The 17,668-nt window shown below is 54.3% G+C and overlaps 2 protein-coding genes across 2 annotated transcripts; both read left to right on the forward strand.

Moving 5' to 3' along the window:
* Window positions 1–567: 567 nt before the first annotated feature.
* On the forward strand, window positions 568–5,962 carry SLC26A6 (solute carrier family 26 member 6). The gene is made up of 19 exons (XM_049826343.1): window positions 568–701; window positions 1,020–1,159; window positions 1,258–1,368; window positions 1,645–1,817; window positions 1,912–2,076; window positions 2,205–2,357; window positions 2,566–2,648; window positions 2,744–2,891; window positions 2,999–3,112; window positions 3,219–3,296; window positions 3,439–3,534; window positions 3,657–3,763; window positions 3,852–3,921; window positions 4,093–4,185; window positions 4,269–4,373; window positions 4,919–5,104; window positions 5,229–5,283; window positions 5,566–5,687; window positions 5,770–5,962. Exons 1-19 carry the CDS (start codon window positions 568–570, stop codon window positions 5,791–5,793), a joined length of 2,157 nt encoding a protein of 718 aa, XP_049682300.1. The 3' UTR covers window positions 5,794–5,962.
* Window positions 5,963–6,582: 620 nt separating this feature from the next.
* LOC126049636 (cytochrome b-c1 complex subunit 1, mitochondrial) lies at window positions 6,583–16,835 on the forward strand. The gene is made up of 13 exons (XM_049826349.1): window positions 6,583–6,712; window positions 7,186–7,320; window positions 7,816–7,902; window positions 8,900–9,029; window positions 9,816–10,014; window positions 10,633–10,712; window positions 10,861–10,976; window positions 11,342–11,485; window positions 13,279–13,439; window positions 14,441–14,526; window positions 15,027–15,115; window positions 15,667–15,742; window positions 16,611–16,835. The coding sequence occupies exons 1-13, from the start codon at window positions 6,641–6,643 to the stop codon at window positions 16,673–16,675; spliced, it is 1,440 nt and encodes a 479-aa protein (XP_049682306.1). The 5' UTR covers window positions 6,583–6,640; the 3' UTR covers window positions 16,676–16,835.
* Window positions 16,836–17,668: the final 833 nt, after the last annotated feature.

A 17,668-nucleotide genomic window follows, 5' to 3' on the forward strand; every position in this document is an offset into this window, starting at 1 on the left:
GGTGAGCCCGTGACACTCGCTGGAGGTTGACATTCCTACTCCCCTCATGTGTAAAGGGACAAAGTCTGCAGACAGGGTTGTGGGGTGGCTGGGGCTTTGCTCGGCGGCTGTGCCGGCCCACTGCCCTGGCTGCGCTGCGGTACGTGGAGGAGAAGGGTGGTTAGCACCGAGGTGGGTCCTGTGTGGGCAGGCAGAGGGGGACCCCACCTGGGGCAGCTCTGCTGGCAGCCCCCACCTGTGCACCCCAGTGGGGCAGATGGGGCTGGCGCAGCGCAGGAGCAGGCAGTGCTGATTGCCGAGGCCTCGGCTCCCTCCCTGCCCACACGCTGGCTGCCTGCCACTCTCTGTTGTGAGCTGCTGCCACTGCTTCAGGACTCCCAAAGCTCGGCTCACCCCTGGCCGCAGGGCCGATCCTGCACACCTGGCCGGGATGGGATGGCTCTGTGGGGCGAGCAGTGCTGCAGGAGGGGCTGCGGGGTGAGTAGGGTGCCAGGTGCCCCCAGCCGTGGGGATGTGGCTGAACTGTCCGTCGTGTCCCTGCAGCAGGCTGGCATGCAGGAGGGCCAGATGGGCATGGCAGTGGAGATGGCACTGAGCCACCGAGCGCCTCGTGAAGTGCTGAGCGAGGCCGACCTGGAGGAGGTGGCACAGCGGAAACCTCCCACCAAGCCCTCACTGCGCAGCTGTCTCCGCAAGACCAGGTAGGACCGCACTGGCCAAGGGGATGTGCCTGGACCCCACCAGGCACAGTGTACCCCAGTCCCACTGCCACGGGGAGCCTGGCTCTGGCTGTCCCAGCCCCTGCAGTAGACACGGTGTAGAACCAGGGACTGGTCCCCCAAGCCCAAACATCCGCATTCCCACTCTATCCTCCTGCCTGGAGGGACACCTGGTTCCAGTGGACGGAGCTGGGTGTCCCACAGGATCCATTGCTTCCCACGGAGCCCCATACACTCCCACTGATGTCTCCAAGCCCCTGCACTTGAGCTCAGCCCCGGCTCCTGCTCCTTCCCCACCAGATGCTCGGTCTCCACTGCCAAGTCCCTGCTTTTCCGATTCCTGCCCTTCCTGCGCTGGATTCCCCGCTACCCAGTCAAGGACTGGCTTTTGGGGGATATTGTCTCGGGCTTCAGCGTGGGCATCATGCACCTACCCCAGGGTGAGTGATGCCATGCCCAGGTTGCCAGGGGCCCCCTGCAGGTTGGGGGGGCAGGGCTCGGCCATCCGTGACATGTCTCCCTCCTCTGCCATGTCCAGGACTTGCCTACGCACTGCTGGCCGGGCTGCCGCCCGTCACTGGTCTCTACTCCTCCTTCTACCCCGTCTTCCTCTACTTCTTCTTTGGGACATCCAGGCACAACTCCGTGGGTGAGCTGAGGGACCGTGTGCTCCCACAGGGACGGTGGGGAGGGAGCGAGTATGACAGGGGTGAGCCCTCTTCCACAGCACAGCATTACCACATCAACCGCTGGGGGGGACCTTTCTTGCCTTTACTTTGCCCCACCAAGAAGGTGGTTGGCCAAACCAGAGCCAAAGCACAGTGGGTGCGCTTTGAGCCCAGCCCAAGGGGATAGGTGCCTGTGGACCTCAGAGAGGTCCTGGTGCTGACCTTGGGCTCCCTGCCCACACCCTGCCTGTCCCCAGGCCCCTTTGCCGTCATCTCCGTCATGATCGGGAGCGTGACGGACTCCCTGCTGCCCAGCGAGAACTTCATGGAGTCTGTCAATGGCAGCAACCTGACAGTCAATGAGGCACGGCGGGATGCTGCCAGGGTGGAGCTGGTGGCCACCATCACTGTCCTGACGGGCATATTCCAGGTAAGGGGGCCCCAGCCTAGCCTCGCAGGGAACGGGGGGCCGTGGTGTCCCAGGGCCACAAGCTGTGGGTCACTTCTGCTGCCTCTCCTTCCAGGTGGCCCTGGGCCTGCTGCAGTTCGGCTTCGTGGTGACCTACCTCTCGGACCCGCTGGTGCGTGGCTACACCACTGCTGCCTCCGTGCATGTCCTCGTCTCCCAGCTCAAGAATGTCTTTGGGGTCTCCCTGGGCGAGCACTCAGGGCCGCTCTCACTGTTCATGGTGAGTGGGGGCTCACTGCTGCCTAGGACTCCCTAGGTGCTCACCTGTGGGGCACATGGAGGCCCCCCAAAACCTGCCAGGGAGGAATCTGCTTTCCTGAGCCCTTTCCCTCCTCCTGTGTCCTTTAGACCTTCATTGAGATTTGCCAGAAGCTGCCACAGACCAACGTGGGCACTCTGGTGACAGCCATCATTGCCATGGTGGCCATCTTCGCCGTGAAAGAGTTCAACCACCAGTTCGCCACCAAGCTGCCCATGCCTATCCCCATCGAGCTTATCACGGTATCCAGAGCTGCCCCAGCTCCTCGTGGCCTCCCCAGCTGGCCACCCCAGCCATGGGTGGCCCTGTCCCCTCCAGGGTGGAGAAGGGTGGGATGAAGTGCCTTGGAGAGTGCAGCTCCAGGGCATGCGTCCCCTCCTCCTCCTCCTCCTCCTCCACCATGGTCCCTGTGCAGGAAGGCCCTCCCTCACTCCAGCCATCCTCCCCCAGATCATCGTCTCCACTGGCATCTCCTATGGCGTCAACCTCAATGCCAAATTTGGCATCTCTGTGGTGGGCCACATCCCCAGCGGGTGAGCACGGCCGGGCGGTGAGGGTGGCTGTGCTGGGGCACCGCGCTGCCCGCGGGACCCCCCTTTTGAGCCCCATCTCCCTGTCTCGGCTGTAGGTTGAAGCCGCCTGTGGTCCCTAACGTCAGCTACTTTGGGCAGGTTGTGGGCAATGCCTTCGCCATTGCTGTGGTGGGCTACGCCATCTGCATCTCCCTGGGTAAGATCTTTGCCCTGAAGCATGGCTACAAAGTGGACAGCAACCAGGTGATGCTCTGACGCACAGGGCCCCTTCCCTGGGTGAAAACCAAGCTTGTACTTCTTGCAGCCGGGGGTAGGCATGGTGCTCCCACACCGCTGCTCTGTCCCTGCAGGAGCTGATCGCGCTGGGCCTCTGCAACTTCCTGGGGGGCTTCTTCCAGTGTTTTGCCATCAGCTGCTCCATGTCGCGGAGCCTGGTGCAGGAGAGCACAGGGGGCAACAGCCAGGTGGGTCTGGGCGATGCTGCCTCCCTCCGTGGGGCTGGACCTGGGGCAAGGAACACAGCAAGCAGTGGGCGGCTCACCTCTCACCTCCCACTTTCTTTCCCCTCAGGTAGCTGGTGTCATCTCATCCCTGGTCATCCTGGTGACCATCCTGAAGATCGGAGAGCTCTTCCGGGACCTGCCCAAGGTACATCTGGTCCCATAGCCTCCGTGCCACGTCCCACCCCTGTGCCCGTCCCTTGACAACGTGGTGTGGCAGGGGAACAGCCAAGGGCCATGCCCCAGACCTGCCCTCAGCATCCTCATAGGTGCAGGGACTTCTCTCCTAGGCCATCTTGTCTGCCATCATCATCATCAACCTCAAGGGTATGTTCAAGCAGTTCAGTGACCTCCGCACGCTCTGGAAGTCCAACCAGGTGGACCTGGTAAGGTGCTGACTGGCCCTGGGACTTTGCTCTTGTCCCTGGAGAGGGTTTCTCCACCCTCCCTGAGGCTTGCAGGTGCTGGCAGAGAGGTCGTGCTGCAGCTAACCACATCTCCCTTCCAGATGGTCTGGATTGTGACCTTTGTGGCCACCCTCATGCTGAACTTGGACATCGGCCTGGGGGCCTCAGTAGCCTTCGGGCTGCTCACCGTCATCTTCCGCACCCAGCTGTGAGTACCCTGGGGCTGGGGCCAGTGCTGCGTCCCGAGGGCAGGGGAAGCCCGTGGTGACCTCAGCCCCTTGCTCTGCTCCCTGCAGCCCCCACTACTCCATCCTGGGGCGCATCTCCGACACCGATGTCTACAGGGATGTGGCTGAATACCAGATGGTAACAGCACCAGGGGGGTGGGAGAAGAGCTGCCTGCAATGGGGGGGCAGTTCAAAGCACCTCCAGGGGCTGTTCGCTGGTGAAAGGAGGGGGGGGGGCATTTTGGGGGAGGGAGGGAAGGGAAGCAGGGGACTCCATTCCTGGGGCAGCACCCTCCCCATCTGCCTCCAGGCACAGGAGGTCCCTGGTGTGAAGATCTTTCGCTCCTCCTCCACCCTCTATTTTGCCAATGTGGAGCTGTACGCTGAGGCCCTGAAGAAAAAGGTAGGAGAGCTGCCAGCCCCCTGGTGTCCCCAGCCTGCTGACACCTGGGGCACCTGGGGACACGTGGCTGCATTGTTTTGCAGAGTGGCATCAATGTGGACCGCCTGATCGAGAAGAAGAAGAAGGCCCTCAAGAAGCTGAAGAAACAGCAGAAGAAAGCGGAGAAGGAGAAGGCAAAGAGAAAAAAGGTGCTTCCCTGCCACCCGGGACCCCTCTGGTGACACCCTGTACCGCCTCCCTGCCTGGCCCTGGCCCTCCACCCCATGTATTTGCTGGGCTTGGTGGCCCGTGGGGCTCCCGGGTCAGTCTGGGGCCACTGGGTGAAAAGAGGCACTGGGGCTGGGCTGTGGCGTCACACCCAGGGTCGGCAGGGAAAGCCAGGCCTTTAATGATTAGGTGGTGGAGCCAGTGAGTCATTAGCTGTTTGGCTAGTTTATCAGAACTAAGAGCAAGAGCAAAGGCTGACCTGGTGCCAGCTAACGAGCCCAGCTCTGGAGAGGGTCACTGGAGAGAGGGTTGGGTCCCAGCGCATCCAGAAAGAGCCCAAAGTAGGTGAAGGTGCGAGCAAGTCACCTCTCCCGAGGACACCCACTGCCTGTGCCCTAACGCAGCCCAAGAGCCTCGCCAAGCCCCACTGTGCGATAGGGCAGGGCGCGCCCAACAGGGGACACTGCCCAGCCAGGGATACCACCAGCCCCCGTGCAGTGAGGCCGGGTCTCCTTCCCTCCCCCAGGACACAGAGGATGGAGAGAATGGTCCGGGCGTGGCAGTGATTGAGCTGAGCGGAGCGGAGGGCAGCACGCCCCCCAAGCCCACCTTGCGCACCCTGGGGCTGCCCCAGCCCAGCTTCCACGCCATCATCTTGGACTTCAGCCCCGTCAGCTTCGTGGACACTGTCTCCATCAAGATCCTGAAGAACGTAAGGGGCTGGGGGAGCAGGCAGGCTGGCAGCCTCACCGCGGGTGTCCCCAGGACCCTGCAGGGTAGCCCGATGGCTGCTGCCTGTCCCTCTTCCCAGGCAAAATGTTTTCTCTCTTTTGCAGATCTTCAGAGATTTCCATGAGATAGAAGCGGATGTCTTCATTGCTGGCTGCCCGGGTGAGAAGGCTCTGCAGAGCCATCAGCCCCTGCTAGGCATACCCACCCCTTCAGGACACAGCTCCGTCCATGGTGTCCCCATCCCCAGGGTTTCCCCAGGGGACAGGTGTTGCAGGTTGTCCCGTGGGCCCAGTCTGAGCCCTGCAGCCCCGAGCAGGGCAGCTGGATCCCTGGTGATGGCCCTGGTGTCCCCCGCAGCGCAGGGGGAGGGAGGCTGCTCCGGGTGGGGGATGGTGGGCTCAGCCAGCTCCTACAGCTTTGGATGTTTCTCTCTCCACACAGAGCCCGTCCTCGCCCAGCTGGAGCGGGGCAACTTCTTCAGCTCAGCCATCACCAAGCACTGCTTCTTCCCCTCGGTGCACGATGCTGTGCTCCACATCAGTGGGGAGCAGCACCAGACCTTGGTAAGCACCCAGCCTCGCCGTCCCTGTGACTGTGATGGGAGGGAGGCAGCCAAGCCAACCCTTCCGCGTCTGTCCCCCTTAGGTGGACCGCAGCACCAGGATGTAGTCCTGCAAGAGGAAGACGTCTCCCCGAGGAGCCGGGTGGGCGAGGACGGCTTTGCCACCCTGATGGCACCAACTCACCCACCCCGGGGCCCGGAGGCCTCGTACCCCCACCAGCCCCTCCGGACTCCGAGAGCCGGGGCCCTGCCCCGGCCGTGAGCTCCCCCTGCGACGGAGCTGCCGCAGGCCATCACGCCAACGTGCCCGCTTGGCCGCCCCGCTCGGCCCCGGCACGGGCCTGTCCCACCAGGCCGGGCTCTGGTTTGGGGGGTGGCAGAGGGGCCCCAAGACTCGGTCAAAGGGGGGGCCCGCTCCCGGCAGCGGGTTGGCGTCACAGATAAAACCGTGTACCATTTCTCAGGCTTCGTTTTAATGCACTTTCCTCAATAAAGGTGACCACAAGCAGCGCTGCCTCGCTGCACCCTGGCACTGGTGAGCACTGCCCGCCTGGGCCCAGGCCCGGCCCTGGCCCTCCCTGCGGGCAGGCTTGGCCTGCCACTCCCCCTCCCTCTGGCCTTTTTCTGCCACTTTTCCCCCGCCGCGACCCGCTCCGGGCCCGCGGAGCTGCGGCCGAGGGAGCGGTGCGGGGTGGGGACCCCCCACCCGGGACCCCCCATGCCCCGGGCAGCCCCGCGGCTCCAGCCGCCACCGGGGGGCGCCTCCGGGCGCCGGCACGACTTTGCGCATGCGCCCCTCTCCGCCGGCGCGGACCGCCGCCTCCTCGTGCGCATGCGTATCGCTGACTCGCCGGCGGCCGCTCGGCCTCGTGCGCGTGCGCCTCCCCGCCCACAAGGACCTCCTTCCTGCGCAGGCGCGTTGCAGCCCGCTCGGTCGGCGGCGGCAGGGACAAGATGGCGGCTTCCTCTGTGTGCCGGGCGGGGTGCGCGGCCGGGCGGGCCTTGCTGTGGGGTCCTCGCCCCTCCGTGAGTTCACCGCGGCCGGCGGCGGGGGTCAGCGGCGAGGTGGGCCGGGGAAGCCCGGCAAGGGGAGCGGTGCAGTGGGGCTGCCGGGCCTAGCCTGCCGGTCGGCCGGGAAGGTCACAGGGACGCGGCGGCCGGTGCGGGGCGGGCGGCGGTCGCCATGGAAACCCCCCTGCTTGCGGGGCTTGCCGGGGGCCTGCTGTTCGCCCTCCTCCTTCGCCCCGGTACGGGGTTTTGACCGGTTCATGGGACTCTTTCCTGGGGTTTTCGACCAGCTCGAAACCTCTGGCGCTGCGGAGGGTTTCCAGTTCGCCGGTTAACAAACGGTGTGTAACGGGAACTCCTCAATATAAACGTGAAAGAGCTTGTCTGGCCTAGCTTCGGCCAGCTGTGTGCGCAGCGGTCTGCATTCTGGAGGTCTGCCCTGCAGAGGGGAGTTGCTGGTCAGTGGTGATTATAGCCTTTATTTTTTATAGGCAGCTTTGTTGACAAGGAACCGAGGCGCTGCCACCTATGCCCAGACACTCCATAATATCCCTGAGACCCAAGTCACCACTCTAGACAATGGTCTCCGAGTAGCTTCGGAGGAGTCCAATCAGCCAACATGTACGGTAAGTTTAAGATAGGTTAAGGGCTTACTTGAAAGGCAGCCTTGCCTACTCTGTAGCTGGTCTTCTAAAAGTGACAAACCCCTATTTGAACTGAAGCTTTTGACAGAGACCCTACCACTTCTGTTTGTTAACTGGTGGGATTAATGTAGCAGTAGAAAGCCTAGCCTGGCTTTGTATAAGTCTGTAGTCAAGCTTTCACGCTCTACAAGTTTTCTCAGCCTTACAGTTTTTGTGTAAGCAGTAAGTGATCAGTAGTAGTTATATATCTGGCAAAACTAGCAAAGGCTTTTGTGAAGCTGCTAGAAAAAAAGCCAAAACGTGTACAGGAAACAGTTCCTGGTGCTTGTTCTTATTTTGATGCTACTAGTGCAATGTCTGTGGAGCAAACTTCTTGCTCCTGCTGTTATATTTGTGGCATGAGGCTTGAACATGCTCTTTGTTTTCTTTTCTAATATGTGTATTGTTATTCTAATAATATGGTGCTTTTACTGTTAGGTGGGTGTGTGGATCAGCGTGGGGAGCCGCCATGAAAACGAGAAGAACAGTGGGGCCGGTTACTTCCTGGAACATCTGGCCTTTAAGGTAAGGAGTTGTGCTAGGTCTGGCACAGGACTGCATGGAGAGCTGTTCTAAGTATTCCAGTTATATATTGCGCTCTTGCTTCGGAGGCTGTAGTCATTAGAAGAGGGCATAAATTGGGTCATCTGAGTCCCAGAGACTTTGCACTTCGTATAAAAATAAACTTGAAAAGGTACCTAGCCTATATGGTGCTCTTTGGTTGAATACGCGACAACTTGCAAGCATGCGTGAATTAAGGCAACTCTTATTTACTAGTTGATATTGCTCCTCTTAAAGGAAAAAAGTTGTAAGTAACAAGCAAGACTGAGTCTGTGATGCTGTGGTTTCAATCACTGACTGTCCCAGCCATTGTGTAGCGCACATGCGGGACTACATTATGAACCATATTTCTTCAGGTTAGCAGGCAGAGCTCAAAGCAGCGTTTCCTGTAGCCATCTATTTTTCTTTGGTTTTCTTAGTGGACCAGCAGAGTTTAGAGGCTACAGCTCTTACTTTTCTAATAATGTAAGTGTCTGCTGAACAGCTCTAGGGCAGAAGGCATCTAAGCCTGGGACTTGCTGAGTTGAGTCCAGCCTGTGCCATCATACGCAACTGCAGCATCTGGCTTGCTCCTTAAGAGATGAGCTCTGTATTAGAAGTAGGTTTCTGCTCCCATTCTGGCTTCCGAATATTGCTGGTTGGATAGCTGGAAACCTGCTTATTTTTGATTTAGGCTTGTTCTTGGTTTATTTCCACGAATGTGATCTTCGGCCACTGTTGTCTCTTAGCGCAGGTCTTCCCTGCTGGGTTTTTATTGGTCTTTCAAAGTACACCTCAGCCATCCATTAGCTAGGTAAATAAGCCATGTTTTAAATCTCCTTTCTGCACTTGCTCTTGGCTTTTATGAATCGTGTGACAGGTTTTACCGTTTTAGGTTTTTAATGTTCTTTTCCTTCCTTTAGTTCTGCCCAAGAGGGAAATCTGTTCACTTCATAATTGTGTTTATCTGGGGGTTTTTTAGGGCACAAAGAAGCGTCCTGGTGCTGCCTTTGAAAAGGAGGTGGAGAGTATGGGTGCTCACCTGAACGGATACACCTCGCGTGAGCAGACTGCCTATTACATAAAAGCCTTGTCCAAGGACATGCCTAAAGGTGGGATGGCCAGCGGGCAAAGTCTGATTTGGAGGTTAAGCAAGCACTTGTCTTTGTGTTTCTCTCCTACCAGCATCCTTTCTAACAACAGATCAGGGAATGAAGTCATAGCTGAGCCATAAATTGGAGGTAGTTGAAGAGAGTGCTGCTGTGACATGGTGCATCAAGGCTGCAAGTTCATGTGTTCATAAAACCAGTTTTGCAAAGCTCTTGTTACGTCAGGCTGCACTATATTGCCAGGAGGGAGAGGGGGTGTTCAGTAGTCTGTGGTTGTTTTATGGAGCTGAGAAACTGAGGTCAGTGACAGCTACTGTGTCAGGAGTCCTCAGCGCAGCTCTTGCAGGTGTTGCTTGTGCTCTTGTACCATGTGCAGACTCCTCTTCAGGTTGGTTTTGTCCACAGGCGGTGATTTGAGTCAGAGCTATGGGCCCTACTGTAGATGTGGGCCTACGCTGTAGAGGTCTCAATCTTTGTAAGGATTTGATGTGTATCTGCAACAGTACCTTGCTTCTGACATGCTTCACCTTCTGCAGTTGTTGCCTGCTTTCTGCTGGCAGTGATGCTTGGCAAGCTGACTTGGAGACTTCATGCTAAAACAGTGTTGTTTGTCCCTCCTTGATGCTGTGGGAATAGGTAGTACTCATCTCTAGGTTGCATCCCCTCCCCAGCGTGGTTTGTTGCTCGTTCCTCTTGCAGTGCCCCTGCTGCCTGTGTGTCTTTTCTCCTTTCAGCAGCACTGGGTAGCAGTCAGGCAGCAGGATTGCTAACATAGGAAATGTGTTGCAGTTGTAGAGCTTCTTGCTGACATTGTGCAGAACTGTGCACTGGAAGAGTCTCAGATCGAGAAGGAACGTGGTGTCATCCTCCAGGAGCTGAAAGAAATCGACAGCAACTTGACGGATGTTACCTTTGATTACCTTCATGCCACTGCTTTCCAGGGGACTGCTCTGGCCCGCACTGTTGAGGGGACCACAGAGAACATCAAGTGAGCAATAGGCTGGATGTGGTACACAGCCCGTGGGTTCAGTCCTTGGGGTGCATGACTGCTGCTTCTCAGTAGTGGTGACTGCATGAGGAAACCAGTCTGCACACAGAAGTGATCTGTGCCCCTGGGCTTCTTGTTGTGTCTTGACTGTGTTTTTCCCGTTGGGGCTGGTGAAAGTGTAATGCTGCACACATTCTTTAGAATCCCCCTCATGCAAGACATGAGGTTGGTAGGGCCAGGTTGAACCTCCTCCCATACTTGTCAGTTTGACACCGTTAGATAAATTAAGAGCTAGGGGTGCTTGTTAAAGCAGTGGCCTTCAGCATACACACCTGTTAGGGTACTGGTAGCTCAGTGCCCAAGGTCAGTACTCTCTAGTCTGTATTGAAGTCTGTCCTTAACTCTCCTTGGCCACTGGTTTCTGTTCTCTGTGTTCTGGCATTAGAACACAGGGAAAATGCAGACAGTACAGTCTTGCTTCTAAAAATTATTATTACCCCGTAACTAAGAGAATCAACAAAATCACTGCTGTCTCTGCATTGTGAACTTGCTTCTCCTAAGCCTCTCAGTCCTCCAACTCAGAGATGCTGATACACTGGGTCTCTTTGTTCTTTCTAGGCATCTGACTCGAGCAGATCTAGTTTCATATGTTGATGCTCACTTCAAGGCACCTCGTATGGTCCTGGCAGCTGCTGGAGGTAAGTTCTAGATCCTTGTCATTCTGGGAAGCCTGGGTGTTTTCAAGCTGGTGATCAAACCCCTGTCACACACCTCTAATGTAAAATCAGATGATTTTGTTAAATTAAGCTGTTTAAGACTGCAAATCTTTCTCTCTTCTATTGCCAGGTATTTCCCACAAAGAGCTGGTAGATGTAGCTAGGCAACACTTCAGTGGAGTGCCTTTTACATACAAAGAGGATGCTGTGCCGATGCTCCCGCGCTGTCGCTTCACAGGGAGTGAGGTAAAGTTGTTTTGGTCCCAAACAAAACAAGCAGCTGTTGCCAAACTGTTGGAATTATAGCTGCTTCTGAGAGGAAAAATCTGTTTGTATATCTCAGAGAAGCTGATGATGCAGCATCTTGGTAGTGCCCCCATGTTCTGTTCTTGGGGCTTATTGCCACAACGTCTTGGGTTTTAGATAGGACCCAAATCTGTTAGGAATGTGAGACTGTTGCTCACATCATGTGCTGCAAAACTCATATTGGAGCAGGTGGTTTGTGCTCAGTAGTGCCTGAGACTATTTCATTTCAGCCTGGCATTGCAATAGGCTGTAGACAAAGCCACAGTGTTCATGCAGTTCTTCCCCGCTCCTTGATGATTTTCTAGATCCGTGCCAGAGATGATGCTCTGCCTGTTGCCCATATTGCTCTTGCTGTGGAGGGGCCAGGATGGGCTGATCCAGACAACGTTGTCCTCAATGTGGCTAATGCTATCGTTGGACGCTATGACCGCACTTTTGGAGGTGGTAAGGTAAGAGGCTTGTGAGTGTGATAGGGAGAGCCTAGAGCCTTTTAATATGAAGTGTTATGGAGATCTGTGGTGGATTGACCCTGGTTGGATGCAAGGTGTCCACCAAAGCTGCTCTATCACTCCCCCTCCTCAGCTGGACAGGAGAGAGAAAATATAACGAAAGGTTCATGGGTTGAGATAAGGACAGGGAGGGATCACTCACCAACTACCATCATGGGCAAAACAGACTCAACTTGGGGATATTAGTTTCATTTATTACCAATCAAATCTGAGTGGGATAATGAGAAATAAAACCAAATCTTAGAACACCTTCCCTCCACCCCTTCCTTCTTCCTGGGCTTGGCTTTACTCCTGATTTTCTCTACTTCCTCCCCACCCCAGCAGCACAGGGGGACAGAGAATGGGAGTTGCAGTCAGATCATCACACGTCTCTGCTGCTCCTTCCTCTGCAGTGGGAGGACTCCTCACACTCTTCCCCTGCTCCCTTGTGGGGTCCCTCCCACAGGAGACAGTCCTCTATGAACTTCTCCAACATGAGTCCTTCCCACAGGCTACAGTTCCTCATGGCCTGCTCCAGTGTGGGTCCCTTCCACAGGGTCACAAGTCCTGCCAGCAAATTGCTCCAGCATGGGCTTCCCAGGGGGTCACAGCCTCCTTCAGGCATCCACCTGCTCTGGCGTGGGGTCCTCCATGGGCTGCAGGTGGATATCTGCTCCACTGTGGACCTCCATGGGCTGCAGGGGGACAGCCTGCCTCACCATGGTCTTCACCATGGGGTGCAGGGGAATCTCTGCTCCGCTGCCTGGAGCACCTCCTCCCCCTCCTTCTTCATTGACCTTGGTGTCTGCAGAGTTGTTTCTCTCGCATATTCTCACTCCTCTCTCCAGCTGCAGTTGCTGCTGCACAGGTTGTTGGGGTTTTTTCCCCCCTTCTTAAACATGTTATCACAGAGGCGCTACCGTTGTTGCTGATGGACTTGGCCTTGGCCAGTGGTGGGTCCATCTTGGAACCAGCTGGCACTGGCTCTATTGGACATGGGGGAAGCTTCTCACAGAAGCCAACCCTGTAGCTCCCCTGCTACCAAAACCTTGCCATGCAAACCTAATACAAGACCCTGGGCAAATGTGCTTTATGGGAGGCTGTTGTGGTTAGCTTCCAACTATGAAGTGGTTAGGAGTCTGGAAAGTAGGATAGAAGTGTAATCGAGGCTAATCCAGACAGTTCTTGAGAGGTGATGCTGGGAGATGAACTGAGCCTTCCCTGCTAAGTTTGGAAGAGGTTTAGCTGATGAATTATCAAGAGGTTATTCCTACCCTCACAAAATAACTACTCGGTGGGGGTGGTGATGGAAGCAGGACAGGGTAGTCTGTAGTCTCATGATGCAAGCTTGCCTTACAACTGCAAAGCAAGTGGAACTTGTTTAAAACTCCAGTATTGCATCCATTCTTGTCTGGAATCTGTCTGGCCTGCATAACTGTGCTAACCCCTGCTAATGGGAGACCTTGCACTTCCCATTTTCTCCCACTGCTGTGGTGGTATGCATACCAGCTCCTCATCTGTGGCTGGGAAAGGAAATGGTTTTGCTGGATGGGCTCTTAGGCCATTGTCTGTGGCTTTTCCAGCAGTGAATCTCATCTGTTGACCACATGAAGGGTCTAAATTAAGCTCTCCTTCAGCGAAGTGTTCCGCTCTGTCTTGTCTGTGGTCTTTGTGAAAACAGCTCAATTGGAAAGAATTTGAGCTGTGAGGAAGCTGCAAGACTGAAATGTCTGATGGTATCTCCTTATTTACAGAATCAGTCCAGCAGGCTGGCTACACTTGCTGTGGAGCATAATCTCTGCCACAGTTTCCAGACGTTCAACACCTCTTACTCTGATACTGGCCTCTTCGGTTTCCATTTTGTTTCCGATCCTCTGTCCATAGATGATATGCTGTATTGTGCTCAGGGGGAGTGGTAAGTACAACTTTGGCAGCAGTTTAAGATCTAACCCTCTTGTGGGAGACTGAGCTGGTCAGCGGAGTGTATGAGGTCTTCAGAGATCTGTGTCTCTTTATGAACTTCTTGTTAACTCGCATTCTGATTAAGTGATCTTATAAGTGCTTTCTGTAAATGTCTTAGGATGTGGCTTTTGAGGAGCTATTTTAATCCCTTGGGGCTCTTCAGGTCTTTCATTCATGCTTCTGAGTATTAGTGCTGAGGCTTTGGTTTTTTATATACAAGTGAGACCATTCCTTAGAGACAAGGCTTTCCTGGGTGCCCAAGAGACGTATCTCTATTGTCTTGTTAAGCCTGAGCAAAGCAGGCAGAGTTCTTGCCTTTCAGACTGTTGTGTTGTGGCTGATAAATGCCCCGCTGCTGGAGTCATGCCTGTGTTTGGGGCCTTCTGTCTGTCCATCTTGCTGTATATATGTATATCCCAGTAATGGTTCGAAGCTACCTCTGAGATTCAGAGCTGTGCTGTGTGTGGAGCAGATGGAGTTAGTCCTTGCCCCAGAGACGTTGCAGTTGGCAGGGGAGGAAGGGATTTAGCAGCTGGAGTCCAAACAGACTCTGTGGAACTGTCTTGTTCTTTCAGCATCAGTTTCCGTAGCAGCTTGCCATGTGTGGGAATAGCTGACATGCCTGCCTTCTCTTGTGATAGCGTACTGCAAACCTTTTGCTGCTGTGCCAGCTAGAGCCAGCACCAGGGCTGCTTAGACCTTTGTGAGTGTAACTCAGTGTATAACCTGCTGGCTGATACCCCCCACTTGTAAGCTTGAGCTCTTACCTCCTGCTGTTCAGTGCTCCCCATTTCTTAGCTGCTCTGTGTGATCAAGAATTAATTTCAAGCCTGCAAGACAAGTGATGTTGATAATAGCTTATTTCTGCAGAGGGTTGGGAAAGGGAAGAATTCATTTTCTGTCTGAGCAGACAAATGTCTAAGAACTTCAGTGGTCTTTCCATCTCCTTTCCAGGATGCGTCTGTGCACTAGTACCACAGAGTCAGAGGTGAAGAGAGCCAAGAACTATCTCCGAAATGCCATGGTGGCTCAACTGGATGGTATGTTCTGGTTTATGGATTGACCACTGTGCAGCTTTCAGAGGGTTACCACTTATGTCTCTCCTGGGGAGCAGGAGCTCTGCTAGACATTGCAGTACTGCTGGCAGGCACTGGGCAAAACTTTCTTTCCCGTGCTCTGTGTTCTTCCTGCCATGTTGTCAAAGCAGCTGACCCTAGCCTGCTGTGCTCCAGGCTAACTCTGACTCTGTAAACTTGTAGTTGTTCTGTTGCTGAGAGTGAATAACATGCTGCCTGGTTAAGTTAGAATTGAGACCCTCAAACTGGTCCGCCTTGGCTGTAGCACTTTGGAGACCTGGCAAAGCAATCTTTGTATTGCTTAACTCCTACTGGAGCTGCTTAGAGTGGTAACTATGACTGGTACTTCATTAGAAGCCAGTTTAATGGCTAGAGTTTCTTCTATTTGCTTTGACTGATGATCAGGCTGTGCAATTCTGGAAGGCTTTCTGCTATGCTGACCATGCGATACCTTCAACGTCTAGGTACTACACCAGTGTGTGAGAATATTGGAAGCCATCTCTTAAACTATGGACGCCGTATCCCTCTGGAGGAGTGGGATGCCAGGATTGCTGTAGGTATCCATTTGTTTTGGTTGGGGTACCTGAGCATGGTTGGTGTCAGTGTTTTCTGGCCTTAGTTTGCTGCAGTAACATGAGGCTTACTTATCCCTGAGTCAAGTTGACTGGAGTCCAGGTGGTTAGCTCACTGATATAAATATGTCTGAATCTCTGGCATGGACTAGGTGTATCCTTTGTCCCTGTGGCTGGATTCAGTCCATCCCAGAAAGAGGGCATGTGCCTGTGTTAAGCAGCACAACTTGAAATTCGTTTAACAGTTTCCCTAGAGGTGGCCAGCATCTAGTTTGTGTAATTCTGCAGCCACTGTATCCTTTGGAAGGCTTCAGATTGTGGACTGCCATGGTTTCTGTACCCTCAGAAGAATGCGCCATGTAGAACATGAGCCATCCTCGCAGACAGGAGCTGGATAGTTGGTGCAGATGGCCCCCAAGGGTCTGACTGTCTGTTTTTATGATGTTGATAAGTAATGGCAACAGTAACTTCCATCTTTGAGAAGTGCATGTCTGCTAGAAGGGTCATTAATTGCTTTTTTGATATTTATTAGGCCGTTGATGCAAGAATGGTGAGAGAGGTCTGCAGTAAATACATTTATGACAAATGCCCGGCAATTGCAGCGGTTGGTAAGTAGTACGTGGCAATTGGTACATGGTAGCTCAGGAAACAGGAAGGGGTCAAGAGCTGAGTGGAAGTGAGCTGCAGGCAGTTTTCATGTGTCTATTCTGGCCTCCTAACCACTCTGGTTCTTTGCTGGTATCCTCTTACCTCTGCACATCAGATGTGCCAAGGCATATTTACCAGGAGATTAAACCTGCAGGTAATGGAGACCCAGTAGCAGTGAGCTGATGGCTGTCCTCCCACCTCTCTACTTGCTGTGGAGCCATGACTAAGATTGGGAGTCCCATAGCTGGGTGCGGGCCCAGCAGCATCTGCCAGGTGTCCTTACCCTGAGGTCATGATGGTTTATGTAAGGGAAGTGAAGGGACCTGATTCTCTTGTGCTGCTCTGGCATGTCTGTCTGGCCAAGGACAAATTCCTCTCGGAAAACCTGCCTGAGCAGCTCAGCTCCGCTCTGCTGCCTCCTTCCTGTATGTTGTAGATTACCCTCCTCCTTGCAGCTGTTTCCTCTGGCCTTCAAAGCTTGGAAAAAGGAGATGGTTTTTGAACAGGAAGTTGGAATGAACTAGCCAAAATCTCCATGACTTGGTGGCTCCTTGTATTTCATACCTGCATGTGGAGCTGTACTGAGCATTGCAGAGTAGTGTGAGAAGACAACTTACTCTGAGGAAACAAGTAACAATTTCTCTGTCAGGAGGTGGTATCTGCTGGTTTTCCTGATGCAGGTTTGAGCTGTAGTTGCCTGGGTTTGTGCATAGCTGCCCTGGATTGTGGGCACAGTCTGCTCTGCCACCATCGGCTTTAAGACCATGGGAAACTGCACAGGAACTTTAACTACATCTCTGATGACTAACTCCTGTTCTGTTCACTCAGGTCCCATTGAACAGCTCTTGGATTACAACCGTATCCGCAGTGCCATGTACTGGATCCGTTTCTAGGATGTGTCCCTGCAGGTTGGAAATAATGAAGCTGTGGACTGTGATGGGTTCCCTCTGGCTCTGAATGTCATGTGCACCGTGGGCAAGACGAGTCTTATCAAAATGGCTGTTTTCTCGGCATTAAATGTATAAAAATAAAAATAATATATCCTATATGGAATTAGTTCTGCTGGGAGTCGACCATCTCTTGCTGGGTTGTGTATGTAGACATTGTTAATCTTGCCAAACTGGTGAGATACTGGACCAATCAGTCTTGATTTGTCAGGGCTTATGCTAGAATCTTGTCTGTCTGCAGCCCTGCCTCCTTTGTTCTGAGCTGGCCATGTCCTAGTTCAGAGGTCTTGTCTTTAGGCTGATTGAAGGAAGTTTTTCCACTGGTACAAGGCTGCCAGGGTAGCTCTAGCTATTTCCACTGTGCCCTTCTGTGCAGGCAGCAGCATGGTCAAACTTGGGCAGTAGCAGTGCTGTTTGTGCAGACCTAAAAGCAAAGGGCCCTTGTCTGAGGGATCCTCTGTGCTCTCCTGTGTGTCAAGGAGATCAAAACGTATCTCTGGAAAGTTGGTCCTCTTCCTGTCCCTGGGGTGTGGTGTTAGTGTTTCTGGCCTGGCTGTTTGTGACCCTCTTGTTGGAGTGACCATTTCTGCAGTAGGGGCAGTTTGTGCAACCCCGCTCTCCCTAATCAGTTGTAGACAAAACTGGTTGGCTCAGTTCCCACCAAGTATTGAAGCCAGTGAAAATGATCAGCCTGGCCTTGCCTGATGCTGCCTCAGTACAATTGAGGTGTTGTCTCTAGCAGAGTTGGGATGATGTGGGGAGGTGGAGCTGTTGCTAGACAAACATCTTTCCAGAGTCTGTATGGGGATATGTTACTTCTCATCTCAAGCTGCCCGGTTATCTGTAAACCCGCTCAATAATGACCAGGGATTGTTGTCGAGTATGTTGGTGTTGGTCTACACATTCCTCTTGTAGATGAGCCTCCATCTATCCAGTCAG

The sequence above is a fragment of the Accipiter gentilis genome, chromosome 23, assembly GCF_929443795.1.
Source record: "Accipiter gentilis chromosome 23, bAccGen1.1, whole genome shotgun sequence".
Taxonomy (NCBI): Eukaryota; Metazoa; Chordata; class Aves; order Accipitriformes; family Accipitridae; genus Astur; species Astur gentilis.